Consider the following 15,801-nt stretch of genomic DNA (forward strand, 5'->3'; position numbering starts at 1 on the left):
GCAACTTGTGACGTCAACATAATCAATCCGGCCACCATATTGGATTCCATCACAAACACTAAAACAATGTCACAGGCCACAATTTTTGACCGATCTACACAAATCTCGGCATAGATGATCTTTAGAACAAGCCTCACAAAAGTCGCATTTTTTTGTAGCCATATCTAAAACTGTTTGCTTGTAACAGCCAATCGAAATTGGCGGCAACGCCGGCAAACAGGAAGTGAGCTTATATCTCAGCAACCCTTTCATGTATCATAATCAAACTTGAAACATGGACATAGGAGGATTTGGTGACCTTTGACCTCTAGGGGTCGCTGCAAGTAGCAAAATTCATTTTGGCTTGTAACTGTTGACGTGTTTGGAATGAATGGAATTAAAACTTGCTAGTAGTGTCTTTTAATACTGTTCAGACTGAGCCTTATAAATATGTCTTTATTTTTGAAGCCATATTCTCAAGCGTTTGCCAAACACAGCCAACCGAAATCCGCTGTGATGCCACTAGGGTTGGACACCGAAACACGGTTCTAATATGGCACCGGTGCCGACATAAAGTAACTGCATCGAATAACAACGTGGATTTCGGTGCTTCATTTCGGTGCTTAAATAGTGTTTTTTTTTATTAATTTTTTTACATGAGGCATCACTGCATGTCATGCGCTATCTCTAACGTCTTGCACTGATAGCAACACATCCAGATACAGTTAGCTAACATATGATAAACACTGGATAAACCAGAGGGGTGCACCACATAGGCGAGTGGACAGTGTTTGACAGCTTGCATGAGCCCAAAGTAGCTTACTTTAAAGCGATATCGCGAGCTCCTGTCAGAATCTAGCAGTGGGCCTAACTACACATAAGCAAAAGGCTATGAAACAACATCAACAGTAGGCCAGCCTATACATTACACAATATCCTTGCTAATGCGCTAACTGACATTTATTTGAAATGTTATCAGCAAAGTTGTTAGGTGAAAACTTTATTTCACGGTGTGTTAAACAACATAATGGCATGATATTAATCTTTGATGTGCATGAGGCCCATATAGCATCACAATGAATATGAAGATCATGTTAAAAGTTAGCTGGCAAAAACATAAATATGTAGGTTACATACCTGATGTCACTGAGCTGTCAAAGAGGCTACGAAACCATCTCCATACGTTATCGCTAATTAAACTCAGCTGACTGGTGTTAGCGCATAGCCATAGTTGCTGTTAAAATGCCTACTAGGCTAGCGCTGGGAATCTAAACACTTCAACACCGACATGTAGCCTAAAATGTTCAAAACTACTTCGTGTTATGGGTTAAGACATGAAATTTCTTGAAGCATTTGGGAACACACTGAATTAACTGGAAAATAGAGTCCCTGTTAGATTAGCTTGCTTGCAAATGGCAAGCGGTTTTAACTATATTATGGCAAACTGCCTACACTGGGTAAACTTGAAAGCAGAGCTCACCATTGTGTGTGCATGCATGGCAAGCTGTTTTAACATTTAAATGTATTATTCGTAGGAGCAATGAGATATTGATAGTAAATTGAATATAACAGTTCAATTTCATGTTCAAATTTGTCTTATCAATAAAAAAAAAGCAATTCATGCTTTAGACCATTTTAATTTAAAACATTTTAAAAACAAAGTACCGGTTCAGGCACCGTTTCGGCACCGCACCGTTTTAAAAGTATCGATTTAGCACCGGTATCGGATAAAACCCAAACGATACCCAACCCTAGATGCCGCCAAACAGAAAGTGACCTTATATATAAGGAGTTTTAATTGTTCTAGTTCTTCTTTAGGAGGTTTAATTATTCTAATGGTTCTTTAGGAGGACATGTTGCAGAAAGAGGGCCACATGCGTTGGGGTGACGGCTTCATCATCGTCTACGACATCACCGACCGCGGCAGCTTTGAGGACGTGGCGCCGCTGCGGGGCCTCCTGGAGGAGGTGAAGAAGCCCAAGAACGTTCCACTGGTGCTGGTGGGCAACAAGGCCGACCTGGAGCACGCGCGACAGGTGGGCACCGAGGAAGGGGAGCGTCTGGCTGCTGAGATGGCGTGCGCCTTCTACGAGTGCTCGGCGTGCGCCGACGAGGGCGGCTGCGTGGCCGAGGCCTTCTACGAGCTGTGCCGCGAGGTGCGGAGGCGGCGTGCCGTCCAGGGCAAGGCCCGCCGTCGCAGCTCCACCACGCATGTCAAGCAGGCCATCAACAAGATGCTCACCAAGATCAGCAGCTAGAGGCCAACACGGCGTCCGGCCAAAAGCAAAAGATGAACCAGGAATGAAATGAAAAAAGACCATATGCCACTATAAAAATAGTATGTGAAAAAGAATGACTGAATTTGATTGAATGGACGCTGTTTTTTATAGATTATGTTTATATTTCTCTTACCTGGGCTGGGTAGCCTTTTGCTGGAGAGAAGTGTGCCATCATGAGTTTGTAATCTCATCACAGAACACCATCCAGGTACACTACACTTACATTGGCTGCATAGATTGCAGTGGAACACATATTTCGTTTTCCTATAGCCAAAATCAAATGGTTCTGGAAGACTGGAAGTTTTTGAGTCAGTAGGCTAATGACTGAACAGCCTTGAGGAGCCTGGGGAGCTCCTTAAGGCTGGAAGGCTTTCAAACACACAAGTTTGTTAGTGTGAAGGAGCAGACTTTTCATGCTGTTAAGCTCTCTATAATCCAATTCTCATGGTCTGTTCTCGAGTGAATGTGATACAAAACATTTAAACGCTTGCTAGCTGTTGCTTCATCAGAGTTTTGGGGAAATGTTTTGATATGGTCTGGACCCCTTGTTTGTGTACTTTCAGTCAGTGTGGAGCACCTCTGAGGGATTCATTGAAACATCAACATTGGTTATCGTAGCTGAAGATCACTATGCAGCCGGCATGTCTCATTCCATTTTTTCCAGCCCCATTGAACATAGCTGACCTCTTGAGAAATCTCTTGAGCTCTGAGGTTGGTTGTCAAATAAACCATCACACTGCCCACACAACCATGGCCTGCCCCATAGCTTTAACAACAAACAATCAACATTTTGGACCCCCCCTCCCGCCCTCCCCTCAGATGCACATGTTCATAGGACGTGCACTAAAGCCTACTAGAGCCCTTCTGTGGCTTTACTGGCCAGTGATATAATCTATTCCAAGGGTTCCAAGGAAGCAGACAAAAAAAAAAGGAAATAAGCAGGAAGTCTCAGGAGATCAGACACATTGTGGTTTCTCTAGCTCGTTATTTTGCATTCTTTTATCTCATCACTCTTGTTACCTTCTGAGGGAATCTCTTCTTCCTGGGCTTTCACATTTCTACAAGCAATCCTTTCACATTCCTCAGCAACATCCTGTGTGGATGGGTCTTCGTAATGCATATGTACAATACTGCCTTAACATCTGATGGTGAATGGTTTGTTTTTGTTTTTTCTTTCGTCCGGGTATATTTCTTATGACTCCGTGCAATAAGGGCAGAGTCAGAAGTTTGTAGACATGCCTGTATTTAATGCAAACGCTGTTTCATCTCTGAGTTATACTGCGTTATGTCCTCTAAATCTAAGATGGAGATTTGAGAAAGGGAGACACTTAGACTTTTTTTCCTGCCGTGCAATTGTAATGAGAGATCGTATAAATATATGTATAAATGTTATTATTAAAAGAGGAAAACTGAAATTGCTAGTCTTTTTTATTGCCTCTCACAAATTAAACACGAATGAGAGCAGTAATGGTATCCGACTGACTTATCATAACCAAAATCAGCAAATGCCATTCGCTCAGAGACAGGGGAATGTAGGCAGCAAAATCTGTTTTTTCTTTGTAGCACCTTGAGTCCTCCTTCTGTGCACAAAGAAACATCCCCAGCTCAGAGAATCTCCATATAAGTCTTATGAGCGGATCTTACCCTCAAATAACAAGTCAGTTTCTGAGGCCATAGAGATCTTTGTCCACTGTTTGTAGACACAAATTAAATATGTTCATAAAAGGTGTGTTGGCATTGGTTTGGTAAGGTGGTCTAGATGCATATATATAATGTACATTTAAAGTTAATTACAAGCTAAATCAGTTTACTAACACTTCCACGATGGCTTTCTAAACTTATGTTCAAGTATTAAAAGGTGCAGGAAGGGAAGTTCATCTAGCTATCCCCTTGACCATTATAATTAATAGGATGTTATTTGAGAATATATCTAAACCCTTTGAAACAAGCACCATCAATAATTTTTATTCATCTTCTTAGCCAGCTTGAGAAATACAGATCCCTTGTAATCCCTGCAAAAGAAATATTTTATTAATGCTAAGGTCATTGCACCGAGTGACGGGCACTAAGCTATTTCAACTATTACCATGGCAACATTCACCCACAGATTCATACATCTACAAGGACTCTGAAACCACAAGGACTCTGGACAAGTAACGCCACACTGATGTCATTTCCTGTTGAGGCACCAAATGCCTTTCCCAGACAAATCCCTCTACAATGATGGTTTCATCACACGCGCGCGCACGCACACACACACACGCGCGCGCATACACACACACACACACACACACATTTATTCAGCACCTCAGCTGACATGGAAAGTGTAAACACAAACACACTAAACTGACAGCCTCTGCTGACTCACACACATTATACATAAATCCACACAATCAAACCAAGGCTTCGGGCTGACATACCCGCATCCTCAGGCAGCCTTTAGCAGGCTGTGAAGGTGACTGCATTGGACACAGATGCTGCTGCGCAGTGTGCAGCTAACCTGGGCTGATACGATAGTCAGCAGTGTGGGCAGTGAGCAGCAGGTGCTTGCTCGTGACGCACCACAAAGCTCCAGCTGTTGAATGCTCTTCTCATTACCCCCCAGCAATAATCATTTCACATCATTCTCATTTCACACTTGCCTCAAATCCAATGCCGCCTGATCACTGTCACGGCAGACGTGGTCTCTTTATTTTTAGATCTCACCATTATTTCTCCCCCCTTTTTTTTTATCCCTGTCTCTCAGAGCGACATGTATTTTCAAATAAGGTTTTTGCCCCTGCGGTGGATGACTTGAAAATGTCACATTTGCATGAAAAGTCAATCAAAGTGAAGGGCATGTTTCAGAAGCGAAAGAGCAAGGAGGGGAATATAGGCAAAGTAGCCTACTTGTGCTGCTAAAGTGGGTTTCCACTTTGGAGCCATTTCCTTTTTTTCTTCTCCCTGGCCTGGCAGCAGGACCTCTTGGCCGGCTTAGCCTGTGGAGAACTGCTAAAGATTTTTCAGCTCTGCACCTCCTCTTGGGTGCCTTTTTTTTCTCCCGACAGCAATGTCCAAAGCTGCCTGCAACGGAGAGGGGTGGGGGGGGGGGTCGCGGGGGGATTTAAGTGACCTGCTGAAGCTCTGAGCTTGTATTGTGAATGAAGTCCACGGGCTCAGCTGCGTTAGTGGGTTGCTAGGGGCATGGCGAGCGGCGTTGGCAGCGCAGAGATTTCAGGGACTGGTGGCAGGGCGTCACCAAAAGACTCCGGGCGGATAATTGCTAGTGGTGCATCTCCGAATATAACCGGTGCAGGGTTACCACAACATTCAATCGCCCCCCCCCCCTCCCCAACACACACACCCTCTGCATCTACGCTCTCACAAACAGTAGTGCACAGCTGGGAAAAATCAACTCCGAATTATGGCGGGGGTTAAATATAAATGTATAGGCACTATATGGACCTCATCTCACTGACGTGAATGAGCATTAAATAGGCCCTTTTAATGGCTTTAGCTGATGTTGTCGGGATGATGTGTGTTTTTATTTCTGTGCTGTGTGAGAAATGGTCCCTTTGCTCAGTCAGCGAGACACAGTAATCCTGAAGGATATTGGACCGCTGGTTGAGAACATGGAGTTCCTGACCTTTATATTAGATTTGGGAGATGAATGAGTTTTTGTTGGAAAAACATGCACACATTCCAGGGCTTCGGTCAGGTACTTTTGGTAGGTTGGTAGTAGAGAGACAGCCACTGGCCCAAAGGGTGGGAGTGGGAGGCTGTACTCTCAGCCTGGTGCTTACAGTCCAGTAAGACTGGGGGATCTTTTCATAAGAACGTAAAATGACCCTGGTTCTTCTGATATTACAGACTTGTGTTTGATTTGGAAGAGTGGAGGGAACGGACGGGCTTGACTTGCCTTCACAAGTTTGAACCATAGCTCTAGACAGGGCTAAGCTAAAAATCTCAACCTCCACAAACTAAATCTCAAAGATATTCACTACCTGGCCTCATGCAATGTTCAGTTCCTGTATCTTTCAGTGCACCCTCAACCATACCGTATGATGTTTTAAGAAAAGAATAACGATTTTCAGGAAGGCCATCCTTTAGGCATCATTTATGTGGTTATGGATTTTGTATGTGTCCATGAATTACACATATCAACACATTCTGCACATCACATCTACAACATCAGTATCCACTCTTCAAACTGGGAGCCAGGGAGGGGTATCTACCCCAAATCCACATGCAAGTCATAACTGGTGCACAGTGGCCTTAGGAACCCCTGCAGCGTTCTGCATTTCATCCATACTAATGCACTGCCGCCCGAGACACAGGTAGCCCCCCTGCTGCCCCCCCCCAGGCACTGAATCACCAGGGGAGCATCTTCCCCTCCGTCTCCCCGAGCTCCCCACTGCGTGTTCTCCCTGTCTCAGGTCCCGCAGCCTTGTTCCCAGATTTTGTTCATTGTTGTTGTTGTTTATTTTATATTGCTTATTTATTTATATTGTTGTTCAGTGGTGGGTCACTTATGCTCCAGCTGTGAGCCCCTTTGACCCCCGAGAGACAAGGGGAGCCACATCCTGGAACCAAGGGGAGAACTCTGATGGAGTGGGGGGGGGGGAGCAGGGCCTATCATTTTCCTTGGCTCCGACCCACTGCAAACACTTTTATCATGAAATGTGATAAAAATGTAGCTGGAGAGAAACAGTTACCGCAACTTCATGTCCCTAATATAATTTCTCAGTGCTTCGCCCTAAAGGATTTTCTCTGTCTTTTATTTGCTTTCTTGGTCTGCCCTCCATCCTCCTGTGTCTCCCCTCTTTTCTTGCATTCATCTTATGAAAAATCATGGCAAATACAGTACAGCACTTTGTACTGCAGTTTGCATTGTCAAAGCACGAGACTAACACCACCCTGTGAGGCAACCAAGTATCTTACAATGTATTTGACACATTGACCATTTTTCCCCCTTGTCACACTCTCAGGCACCCACCCTTCTCAACAGAGAGCGTTACTCTTGTCAGTGGGCTATTCACTCCCAACAAAACAACCTCCCCGCTACAATAGCACAGCAGGTGTGCTATGCGTCACAAGCCAGGAATATAAGTTTGAGCAGGCCGGTATTTCTTTGGCTCACTGTGAAGAGGGTGGAATATTGATGCTCGCATGCTGGTTCATTTTAACATGCACAAACATGATGTGCAAGCATACTGCACATATGCGCTGAACTGAAAAATCCTTTGATTTTGACTGTAGATGGCTATTTCTGTGTTATGCTATTTTCATCGTGCTTTTTTGAAACAATTGCATTTCATTTTACCCTCTTGTGCACAGAGTAGGTCTGAAGATACTTGAAATGTACTGTCTAGATGGGACACTGATACTATTGTACAGAGACAAACACACAATATTTCACTGTTGGCGTTTTGAGCAGCACAGGGTCATCATAAACAACAAATGCATCGGCAGGAAAAGACTAATTCTCTCAGGCGTTAACCTAGAGAGACTTTCTGAAACTGAGGGAAAGCTGAAGTGGCCTCAGTATTAATAGTGCAAACAGAAAGGCCATACATCCTGTTTAGTGGAGCAACCATGGGGATAATGACGTTGGAACCTTTCAGAATCATGTTTGGGTAAGCAAATGGAAGGAATGGGCCTCCGGGCCTCTGGAGCTCTGGACATCTTTAGAGGGGCAGTTCTGTGGTGGATATTCAGTCTGACTCAAGTCAAATGTGACTGCTAAGCTACGATGCTATCTCTTTTTAATAGTGTTTTTTTTTTTAATTTTCTTTGTAAAATATATTTTTGGGGCTATTTTTGGAGATGGTGTGGGTTCCGGAAATGACCGCCGGTTGGATTCGGACCTGGGTCCTTGTGGGCACTTGGACCCGAACATGGTATGGACGCAGTAGCTAGTCGCGCCACAGCGCCCCCTTGACAGTGTTTTTAATGTAGGCCTACCGCACGCACGCACATACGTACACACGCACATTCACTCAAGCCAAACAGGTATTCTTGAGCCTGACATGACAACTTTCTATTACAAAATACAAAGGATAACATCAATGTACAAGGGAGGAAATTGACAAGGAGGTTCAACAGAAGCCAATAGTGGTCTTACAATAGCAGGTGATCATTTCCGTTGATTCAATAAAAGCTTTTACACCACTTTCCTTTTGACTGAAATCTGTTTTTGATTTAAATGCTTTCAGTGTGGGGGAGAAGGGCATGAAACTCAAGGCTAAATTGTCATTGTCAGTATCGCTCCTAAACTGTATTCTTTTTGATATTTTCGTTTTCATATGAACTGTGCAGGAAGATAAGGTATTCATCAAGGCTGTCCCTCGAAACCTGAAGGGAGTATGTTTGTCTAATGTTCTGTGGCATCTGAATGTCTGCTATCGACATACATTACAATAACGGAGGAGAACTGTAGCTCCTACACACAGATATTTAATGGATAAAACCTGCCAGAGGAATGACTTTGCTGTTTGTGGAACCAGGTCAGATGTTGCCTGTGTGGCCCTTACAGTTAGTGTATTCATCAGTGTCATCAAACAGCACACAGTCTCTCTCTCTCTCTCTCTCTCTCTCTCTCTCTCTCTCTCTCTCTCTCAGACACACACATACACACACACTTCCATCCACCTACTTCATCTCCCTTTACGCTATCTCCTCTTTGGCTCTGTGTTCAGCAAGGCATTGCAGTTGCCATGGAGACCAAGGCCTTTTCCTTTTTGTTTTCCACAAAAGGAGACTCTGTGTTTTCTTTCCCCTCATTCTCACTATGGTGACCAAGAAAACAAGAAGGTCTGAAGATATTGAACACTCATCCGTTTCCTCTCCTCCTGTCTTTCAGTTCCCTTCCTCTTTCTCTCTCTCTCTCTTCACTCACTTTATCTGTCTCCCCCTCACTTACTCACTCATTCACACAATCACCCACCCACTCACTCACTCAGAATCCTAACTCACTCACCAACTTCAGTGCAGTACAGCCAGCGCGGGTGGATCTTATTGAGGGCAATAAAGGGCTGGGTGACGCACACCGAAACCTTGAGGGGGAGAATAAGAATTGGGACAAGGAACATTTGGTACAAATCGCTTTAAATTTAGATAGCTTTTATGATGGTTGCAGAGACTCAAGACAAATTTAGTGCCAATGGCCAGCCTTTCAGACACAAACAAACGATAACGAAAATAGACTGCAGGGAGTCCAGTCACACTGAACCAGTTAGGCCACAACTTCATCAGTCTGATTCACAACTAATCTTGCAAATGTCACTAATTATAGACATGAGATTGAATGAGTGATATTGGAACCAATACAAGTCAAAAACTGTCAATGTTCAGGCACAAACTGTTAGGTTTAAGAGAGCTATTGAGAGAGGATCACATATACCTCTAAAAGAATGTGTCTCTTTCCTCAAACTCTTCTTTACAGTATTGCATTGCAGTATCAGGGTTTAGATCATTTATGCACATTCCTTCTTGCAAGTGCAAAGACTAATCATCATCCCTGAGTGACAGGAAATTAAATTGTCTATGCAGTGAGTGCAATTTTTGGTGTGAGTGATTTGCAAGATATTTTACCCCCACCAGGTGAGCAGCAAGATACCAAATATTAACAAGATGTCAGTTTATTTCATTTAGGTATAACAACATTCAAACACGCTTCAGCCTATTAGCTTCTATCATAATTATGAGCCACTTTCCACTGATCGAAATCAATGGCACATGAGAATTCAGCCGCTGATCCTGGGGAATAATTTCCATTTAATTTAGTGCATTACATAGATTCTTGAGAACACTTTGTGTCAAATACTATACCAGTCAATATAGTGCCAGCAATTAAGTTGGATTATAGGGAAATATTGGTGTTTTTACAAGCAGAAAGAGATAAAGAAAGAAGACATGTAATTTAATCACAACAAATGATGATACCACATCAAACAGGAAATCAAAGCTCTGCTATGGGAGCACTGAACTTGTGCCCACAGCAGTTTGTTGGATACTGCACACCAGCTGTTTGTTGGGTACTGCACCCCAGCTGTTTGTTGGGTACTGCACCACAGACCTGCTGAATGGCTCGGTGTCTCTCGCGGTGACCCCGGGGGTGAAGGTTTCTGCGCCGATATTAGAAAATAAAGAACTTCATAACTCTCAAAGCAGACGGCGTTCTAGGCACTGGGTGGAGATTTACAGTGCTGTTGCTTCAGGCTCTCGACTCAGGTATGTGCCTCACGCTCATAACTCCACACTAGTACACACGACATAATTGGGAGCACCTGTTGAGCGTGAGGTGAGCGGGGCTCACACAGGAGAATGTCTGTCTCATGCTCACCCTGCTGGACTGGATGAGATGAGATGGCTACATTGTACGCCCTCTGTATGATAGCTGTCTGGTCTGCATGCATCACTGCAGGGATTTTGGAAGCCAATTCCAATTTGTATGAGCAGAATCCTAACTTTGGAGCAGGAGCGAAACTTGAACATTGGGGTGGGGTTGCACCGTCCCTTTTTATCATGCTAGTTTAATTTGTCATGATATGATTATTGGTGGGGGACCGCAAACAATTTATTGTTGATAGGGCTGTCAATCGATTAAAAAAAATAATCTAATTAATTACATACTCTGTGATTAATTAATCTAAATTAATCGCATATATAATTTTTCTGTGAAAGTATTTTAAATATTTAAATTCAATTGAATCATTGAATAATCAGCATTAGTGACATTAAAGTTCAAAGACTCTTTTATTATTTTACTCTGTTCAAATAATTGGCATAATAATCTATGATATGACCTAATATGCTGAGGAAATAAATTAAAAAGTGCTTCGGGAAGAAGTTTTTGTTTCACATACAAGGCATTTCAGGCCACAGATATAACCTAGGGGACACAATGAAAATAAATTAACACTCCCCTCAATGTCAACACTTATTTCTTTGCATTGATGTGCGACTATAGAGTTGATGAACTCCGGTGATATGCAAATTCCTTGCTGCAGACATTGCAGAGGACTTTATTTTCAACACTTTATTTTTTATCAACACCATCAGGCCGTTTTTTAAAAGTAAATGTTCCAATCAATGATCCAGGCAGCACGTTTTCTTCTCTCTCCTTCATTTTACAGTCTAATTTTTACTGACTAGAATGGCTCGGGGTCAAAGGTCATATGGAATCGATTAATCTGCACTAATTTTTTAAATCAGTTATTTTTTCTCAAATTAATTAATCGAAATTAATCAGTTATTTTGACAGCCCTAATTGTTGATTATGCCTCAAACAGTCATCAGTGTTCATAATTCATAAACCACATAGCACATTCGCCTAGCTCCGTTAGAGTGTAAACGTGTTATAAACTGTCTATAAACTGTGCAAACTCTGGCACGAATTGATAGGATTCGGTCCAAACCTTATTCTTGGTCACAATTGTGGCAGCAGTTACAAGCACAACAGGAAAAAAAAACAGATCTAGCTCTAATTATAGAGAAGAAAAGTTTTGTGGTGGAAATACTGTGGATATGCTTATTTTGAACAGGGTTGCAAGATGACAGGCTACGAGCACCAATAAATGACTTATAAATTCTGACATTTCCTCTGGCAAACTGACCAATTTATGCAATGTGTTCAGAGATCCAAGTAAAGCATCACATAATACAATGACGTCGTAATGAATGCAGCATGTGTTGCCTGAAGTTAGTGAGGAACAGTGTTTGCTGTGAGGCGTTTGTTTTGCATTAGGCCTACCCAAAATGACAGATGTGCTGTGGGTCTTCTGTCCTCAGTCCCATTCCCGCCCAAAGGCATAATTTGTTTTGTTGAATGAGAGGCTAGATGTGCCAGATGATGAAGAAAAAAACAAAACAAAACAAAGGAAATGTCACACAAGTAGAGAACTTACGTAGGCTTTCAAAGATTGCAAACTTCAAATTGTTTGCCTTTGCTTAAAACAAAGTCCGGCACTCAAAACCTCAAAAGGACATTCAACATGCATTGCTTAAATTCTCTCAACAAAAGAATATAATTTTAATGACCAATGTATAATAATCATTACAAATCCACTAATAGTTAAAGTCCCCACAGATGTTGAGTTGAGACTGCTTGAAGTTGTCTGGTGAACAGGGGACGCCCTCTATTGGAATATTTGGATTAGTGCAAAATAGTTACAATGGATTTTAGAGGCCTGTCTTGACTGCAAAAAAGCCACTGCAAAGGCAGCAAATGTTATGAATTATACCACTGCAAATACAGAGCATTTGGAGAATAAAAAAATGAATCTGACTGGTCACCTTGATCAGCTATAAACTGTTAATTTTGTATTGGAAAATGTAGTACATTTCCTAATATCTTTGCTGGGAAATTAGTATGATGTGTTGCTATAGTTGCCATACGTAACGGAGTGTAGTAAATTGTGCTTTAAACCATAGCTCTTCTGGCCTGTTCACTGTTGTCACAAGCTCCTGGTCGGCTGCATACCAAGCCAAACCCATCTTGAAAAAGCAATCTCCAGGTGAGCCTGCATGATGTAGGTGGCAGTCAATGTCTGTGCTGGCACTGTGCTCATTTCATGTTCTGGAAAAAAGAACACCCACAAAAAGCAACAAATATGGCTTGTTTTGCCTCCATTTTTATTTCCTATTAGATGAGATGCTCTATGTCAGTCTGGAGAAACACAACTCCCTTAAAAATAGTCCCACACATACACTGAGATATGGGCAAAGACAGATAGTTGAACGTGACCCAGCATGCACACACTGTCCTCAAACATGACCGACTAAACCTTTGAACTCACAGTGAACAGGTGAGGTTGGAGGGAGGTGCTGATAAGCGAACACAATTAGAAAAGAGTCAGGGTGCTGTGGATCATGACCAGAAACACTGGCAAAAAGAATGCAAATGCAAGACCTTACTGGCCTTGGACTGATTCTTATCAGATGCACAAGAAATGAATGGACAAAAGGCATCATATAGGAGCTCTGCCCCTGGTTGTGCTACATTTTAATGTAAAATATAACCGCATCAGTTCCATGGTTATCTGTGGATGAAAATAACTGAAATTACACAATACAGCGCCTATAACAAGTATTCACTCCTTGGATATTTCCTTTTTTCTATTACTGCTTTGATAAATGGAATTTTGATCAATTTAATTTAATTTATTTTCTTTTACAATAATTCAGAAAAATCCCCTTTATTATCAAAGTGAAAAAAGATCTCTACAAAGTAATGTTAACAAAATATATAATGCAAAATAAGTGATTGCATAATACCCCCTTCAAGTCAGCATTTAGTAGAACCTTTGGTCGCAATTAAAGCATGGAGTCTGCATGGATATAGGTCTCAATTAGGCTTGCACATCTGGATACTGCCATTTTACTTTTTTATTTTCTTTTGAAATTTTTCTTTCCAAATCTGCAAGCTTTGTAAGGTGATTAGGTGTAAGGTGAACAGCCCTTTTTAAGCCAAGCCACAGATTTTCTGTAGAACTGATGTCTGGGCTTTGACTTGGCCACTCTAGAACATTCATCTTGTCTTTAAACCATTTCTGTGTAGTTTTTTACTGTATGCTTCGGTTTATTGTCTTGCTGGAAAATAAATTGTCTTGTCATGAATTGTCCTCCAAGATTTCCATATATGTTGCTGAATTAATTTTACCTTTGCCTTTACAAGCCTTCCAGGACCTGATGTTGAGAAGTATCCCCACAGCATGATACTACCACCACCATTCTTCAAAATAGGGATGGTGCATTTGTGGTGATGTGCAGTGTACGCCAACCATAGCATCCAGTCTGATGGCCAAAAAGCTAAAATTTGGTCTCATCAGAATAGTTGTTGTATGCAGAGTTTCTACCATCTCAGCTGGTCACTGAGTTTGTGGTGACGGCCTCCTTTAGGCAGATTTACACATTTGCCATACTCCTTACATTCCCTAATGATGGATTTCACTGACCTCCAGGGCATGTTCAGTGACTTGAAATTTTTTTTGTATCCATCCCCTTACAATGCTTTTCAAATTCATTACACTGGGTTACTTTCTAGAAGTGGTGTTTAGGTAAATAACACTGCCACCTAGTGGATATTAAGAATAGTACAAGTATTGTCAAAAAATGTCGCACCTCTAGAGATTCAAAGGAACCGGTGTGTTGCTGTTGAAGAATGTCATACATTTCCCACTAAATATGTTTAGTGACAAACCTGGGTAAGTTAACTCAGAGTAAGGGGTAAATCTCCTAATAGAAGAGCTGTATGGCTTCATTCTCCTACAACAATACCATAGGGCTCTTTTAGGAGGTTTATCACTTACTCTGAATTAATTTACTCACTATAGAAATAACTCCCAGCAGTTATCCCACTGTTCAATACTATATCACCCCTGACTTTAGAACTCTGTATCAACCTTTGATTTAGGCTAAAGTTAATACTCACAGTGTAATATTATGAATGTCAAGGGGAAGTTGGGCAAGCAAGAGCAAAGTAGGAGGAGTTGTGTCAATATGCGTTTATTTGTTCATATACAGAATAAATCCAAAAGGTCAAAATACCAGACTGACTTATGGTGAGCAAATAATGCTGGTTCTCTGCATTAAAAATGGCTTCTTTTTTACATTCAAGAATGGATATCAAGACATAAAAAAATGGACATCAAAACATGAAAAACAAATGCCAAATGCATCCAAGGATATCCAACCACACCTTCCTACAGGTCCCAGAGAGAGGCTACTCAATGAATGTGTTGAAATTACGGACTTTTTAAGTCCCTTTGAGAAACACTAGGGGTCAGTATCGTCATAATAATAGGGACTGCTTGTACACCATGTGGAATAGTAGGCCTATCTGTGGGTGCTTAATTGTAAAAGACAATCACTGTACTGTTGTCAAAAAAAAAAAGTCATTGAACTTACAATAATAAAGTACAAACAAAGTAATAACTAATGGACAATTTCCAAAAACTCTATAGCATTCTATGATTGATTATTGTGTTTGTCAACTGAAACTGATTCGCATGTTGTGAGCAACGCGCAAGTTCTAAGAAATACTTGCCTTGGTGGCATAACTTAATATATTACCACAAGAAAATGTAACTAGAGCAACAAACTTCAGGTTTGGCTTCATATGTGTCAGGGGGATTCCAAGCATGTGGTTCAGGCAAGGGAGGTTTATTCATATAGCACATGATAAACCAGACCAAGTTAACCCAAAGTATTAAGTATAAACCTCCTTTTAGGTGAGCCTTGCTTCATTGTCACATAACAATGTCAAATGGCTCTGCTATTAGGATATTAAGTAATTATTACTCTGAGTTAACCAGACAGGTTTATCACAGAACCATATTCTTGGAATATACAGCACAAACACCACAATTCATAATAGAATGCCAGAACAGCATTCTTCCAGGTTGTGGTGCAATTTTGTATGATCTGTGTATTGTTTACAAACACCCTACAAAGTGCAAAGGCAGGTGAAAAGGTCCTTTTAAGTCTCTATGTGAAATACAGCAATGTGCATAGCTTTCGGGCCTACTAAAACATTTATTTTGGGTCATCTCACTTCATATCA

At 41.6% G+C, this 15,801-nt stretch overlaps 1 protein-coding gene across 2 annotated transcripts in view; it reads left to right on the plus strand.

Annotated features, from left to right (window-relative positions):
- Positions 1-3,673, plus strand: part of rerg (RAS-like, estrogen-regulated, growth inhibitor) — a 35,635-nt gene extending 31,962 nt beyond the window's left edge. For both annotated transcript variants that reach the window (XM_076296712.1, XM_076296711.1), the window contains exon 5: positions 1,827-3,673. In XM_076296712.1, coding sequence (XP_076152827.1) covers positions 1,827-2,237 — 411 coding nt within the window. In that variant the 3' untranslated portion in view covers positions 2,238-3,673. The remainder of the gene's footprint in view (positions 1-1,826) is intronic.
- Positions 3,674-15,801: the final 12,128 nt, after the last annotated feature.

This window comes from Alosa pseudoharengus, unplaced genomic scaffold, assembly GCF_046254945.1.
Source record: "Alosa pseudoharengus isolate Yale_2024_CS ecotype anadromous, Long Island Sound unplaced genomic scaffold, YU_APseudo_1.1 YU_APseudo_1.1_scf_20, whole genome shotgun sequence".
NCBI classification, from domain to species: Eukaryota; Metazoa; Chordata; class Actinopteri; order Clupeiformes; family Clupeidae; genus Alosa; species Alosa pseudoharengus.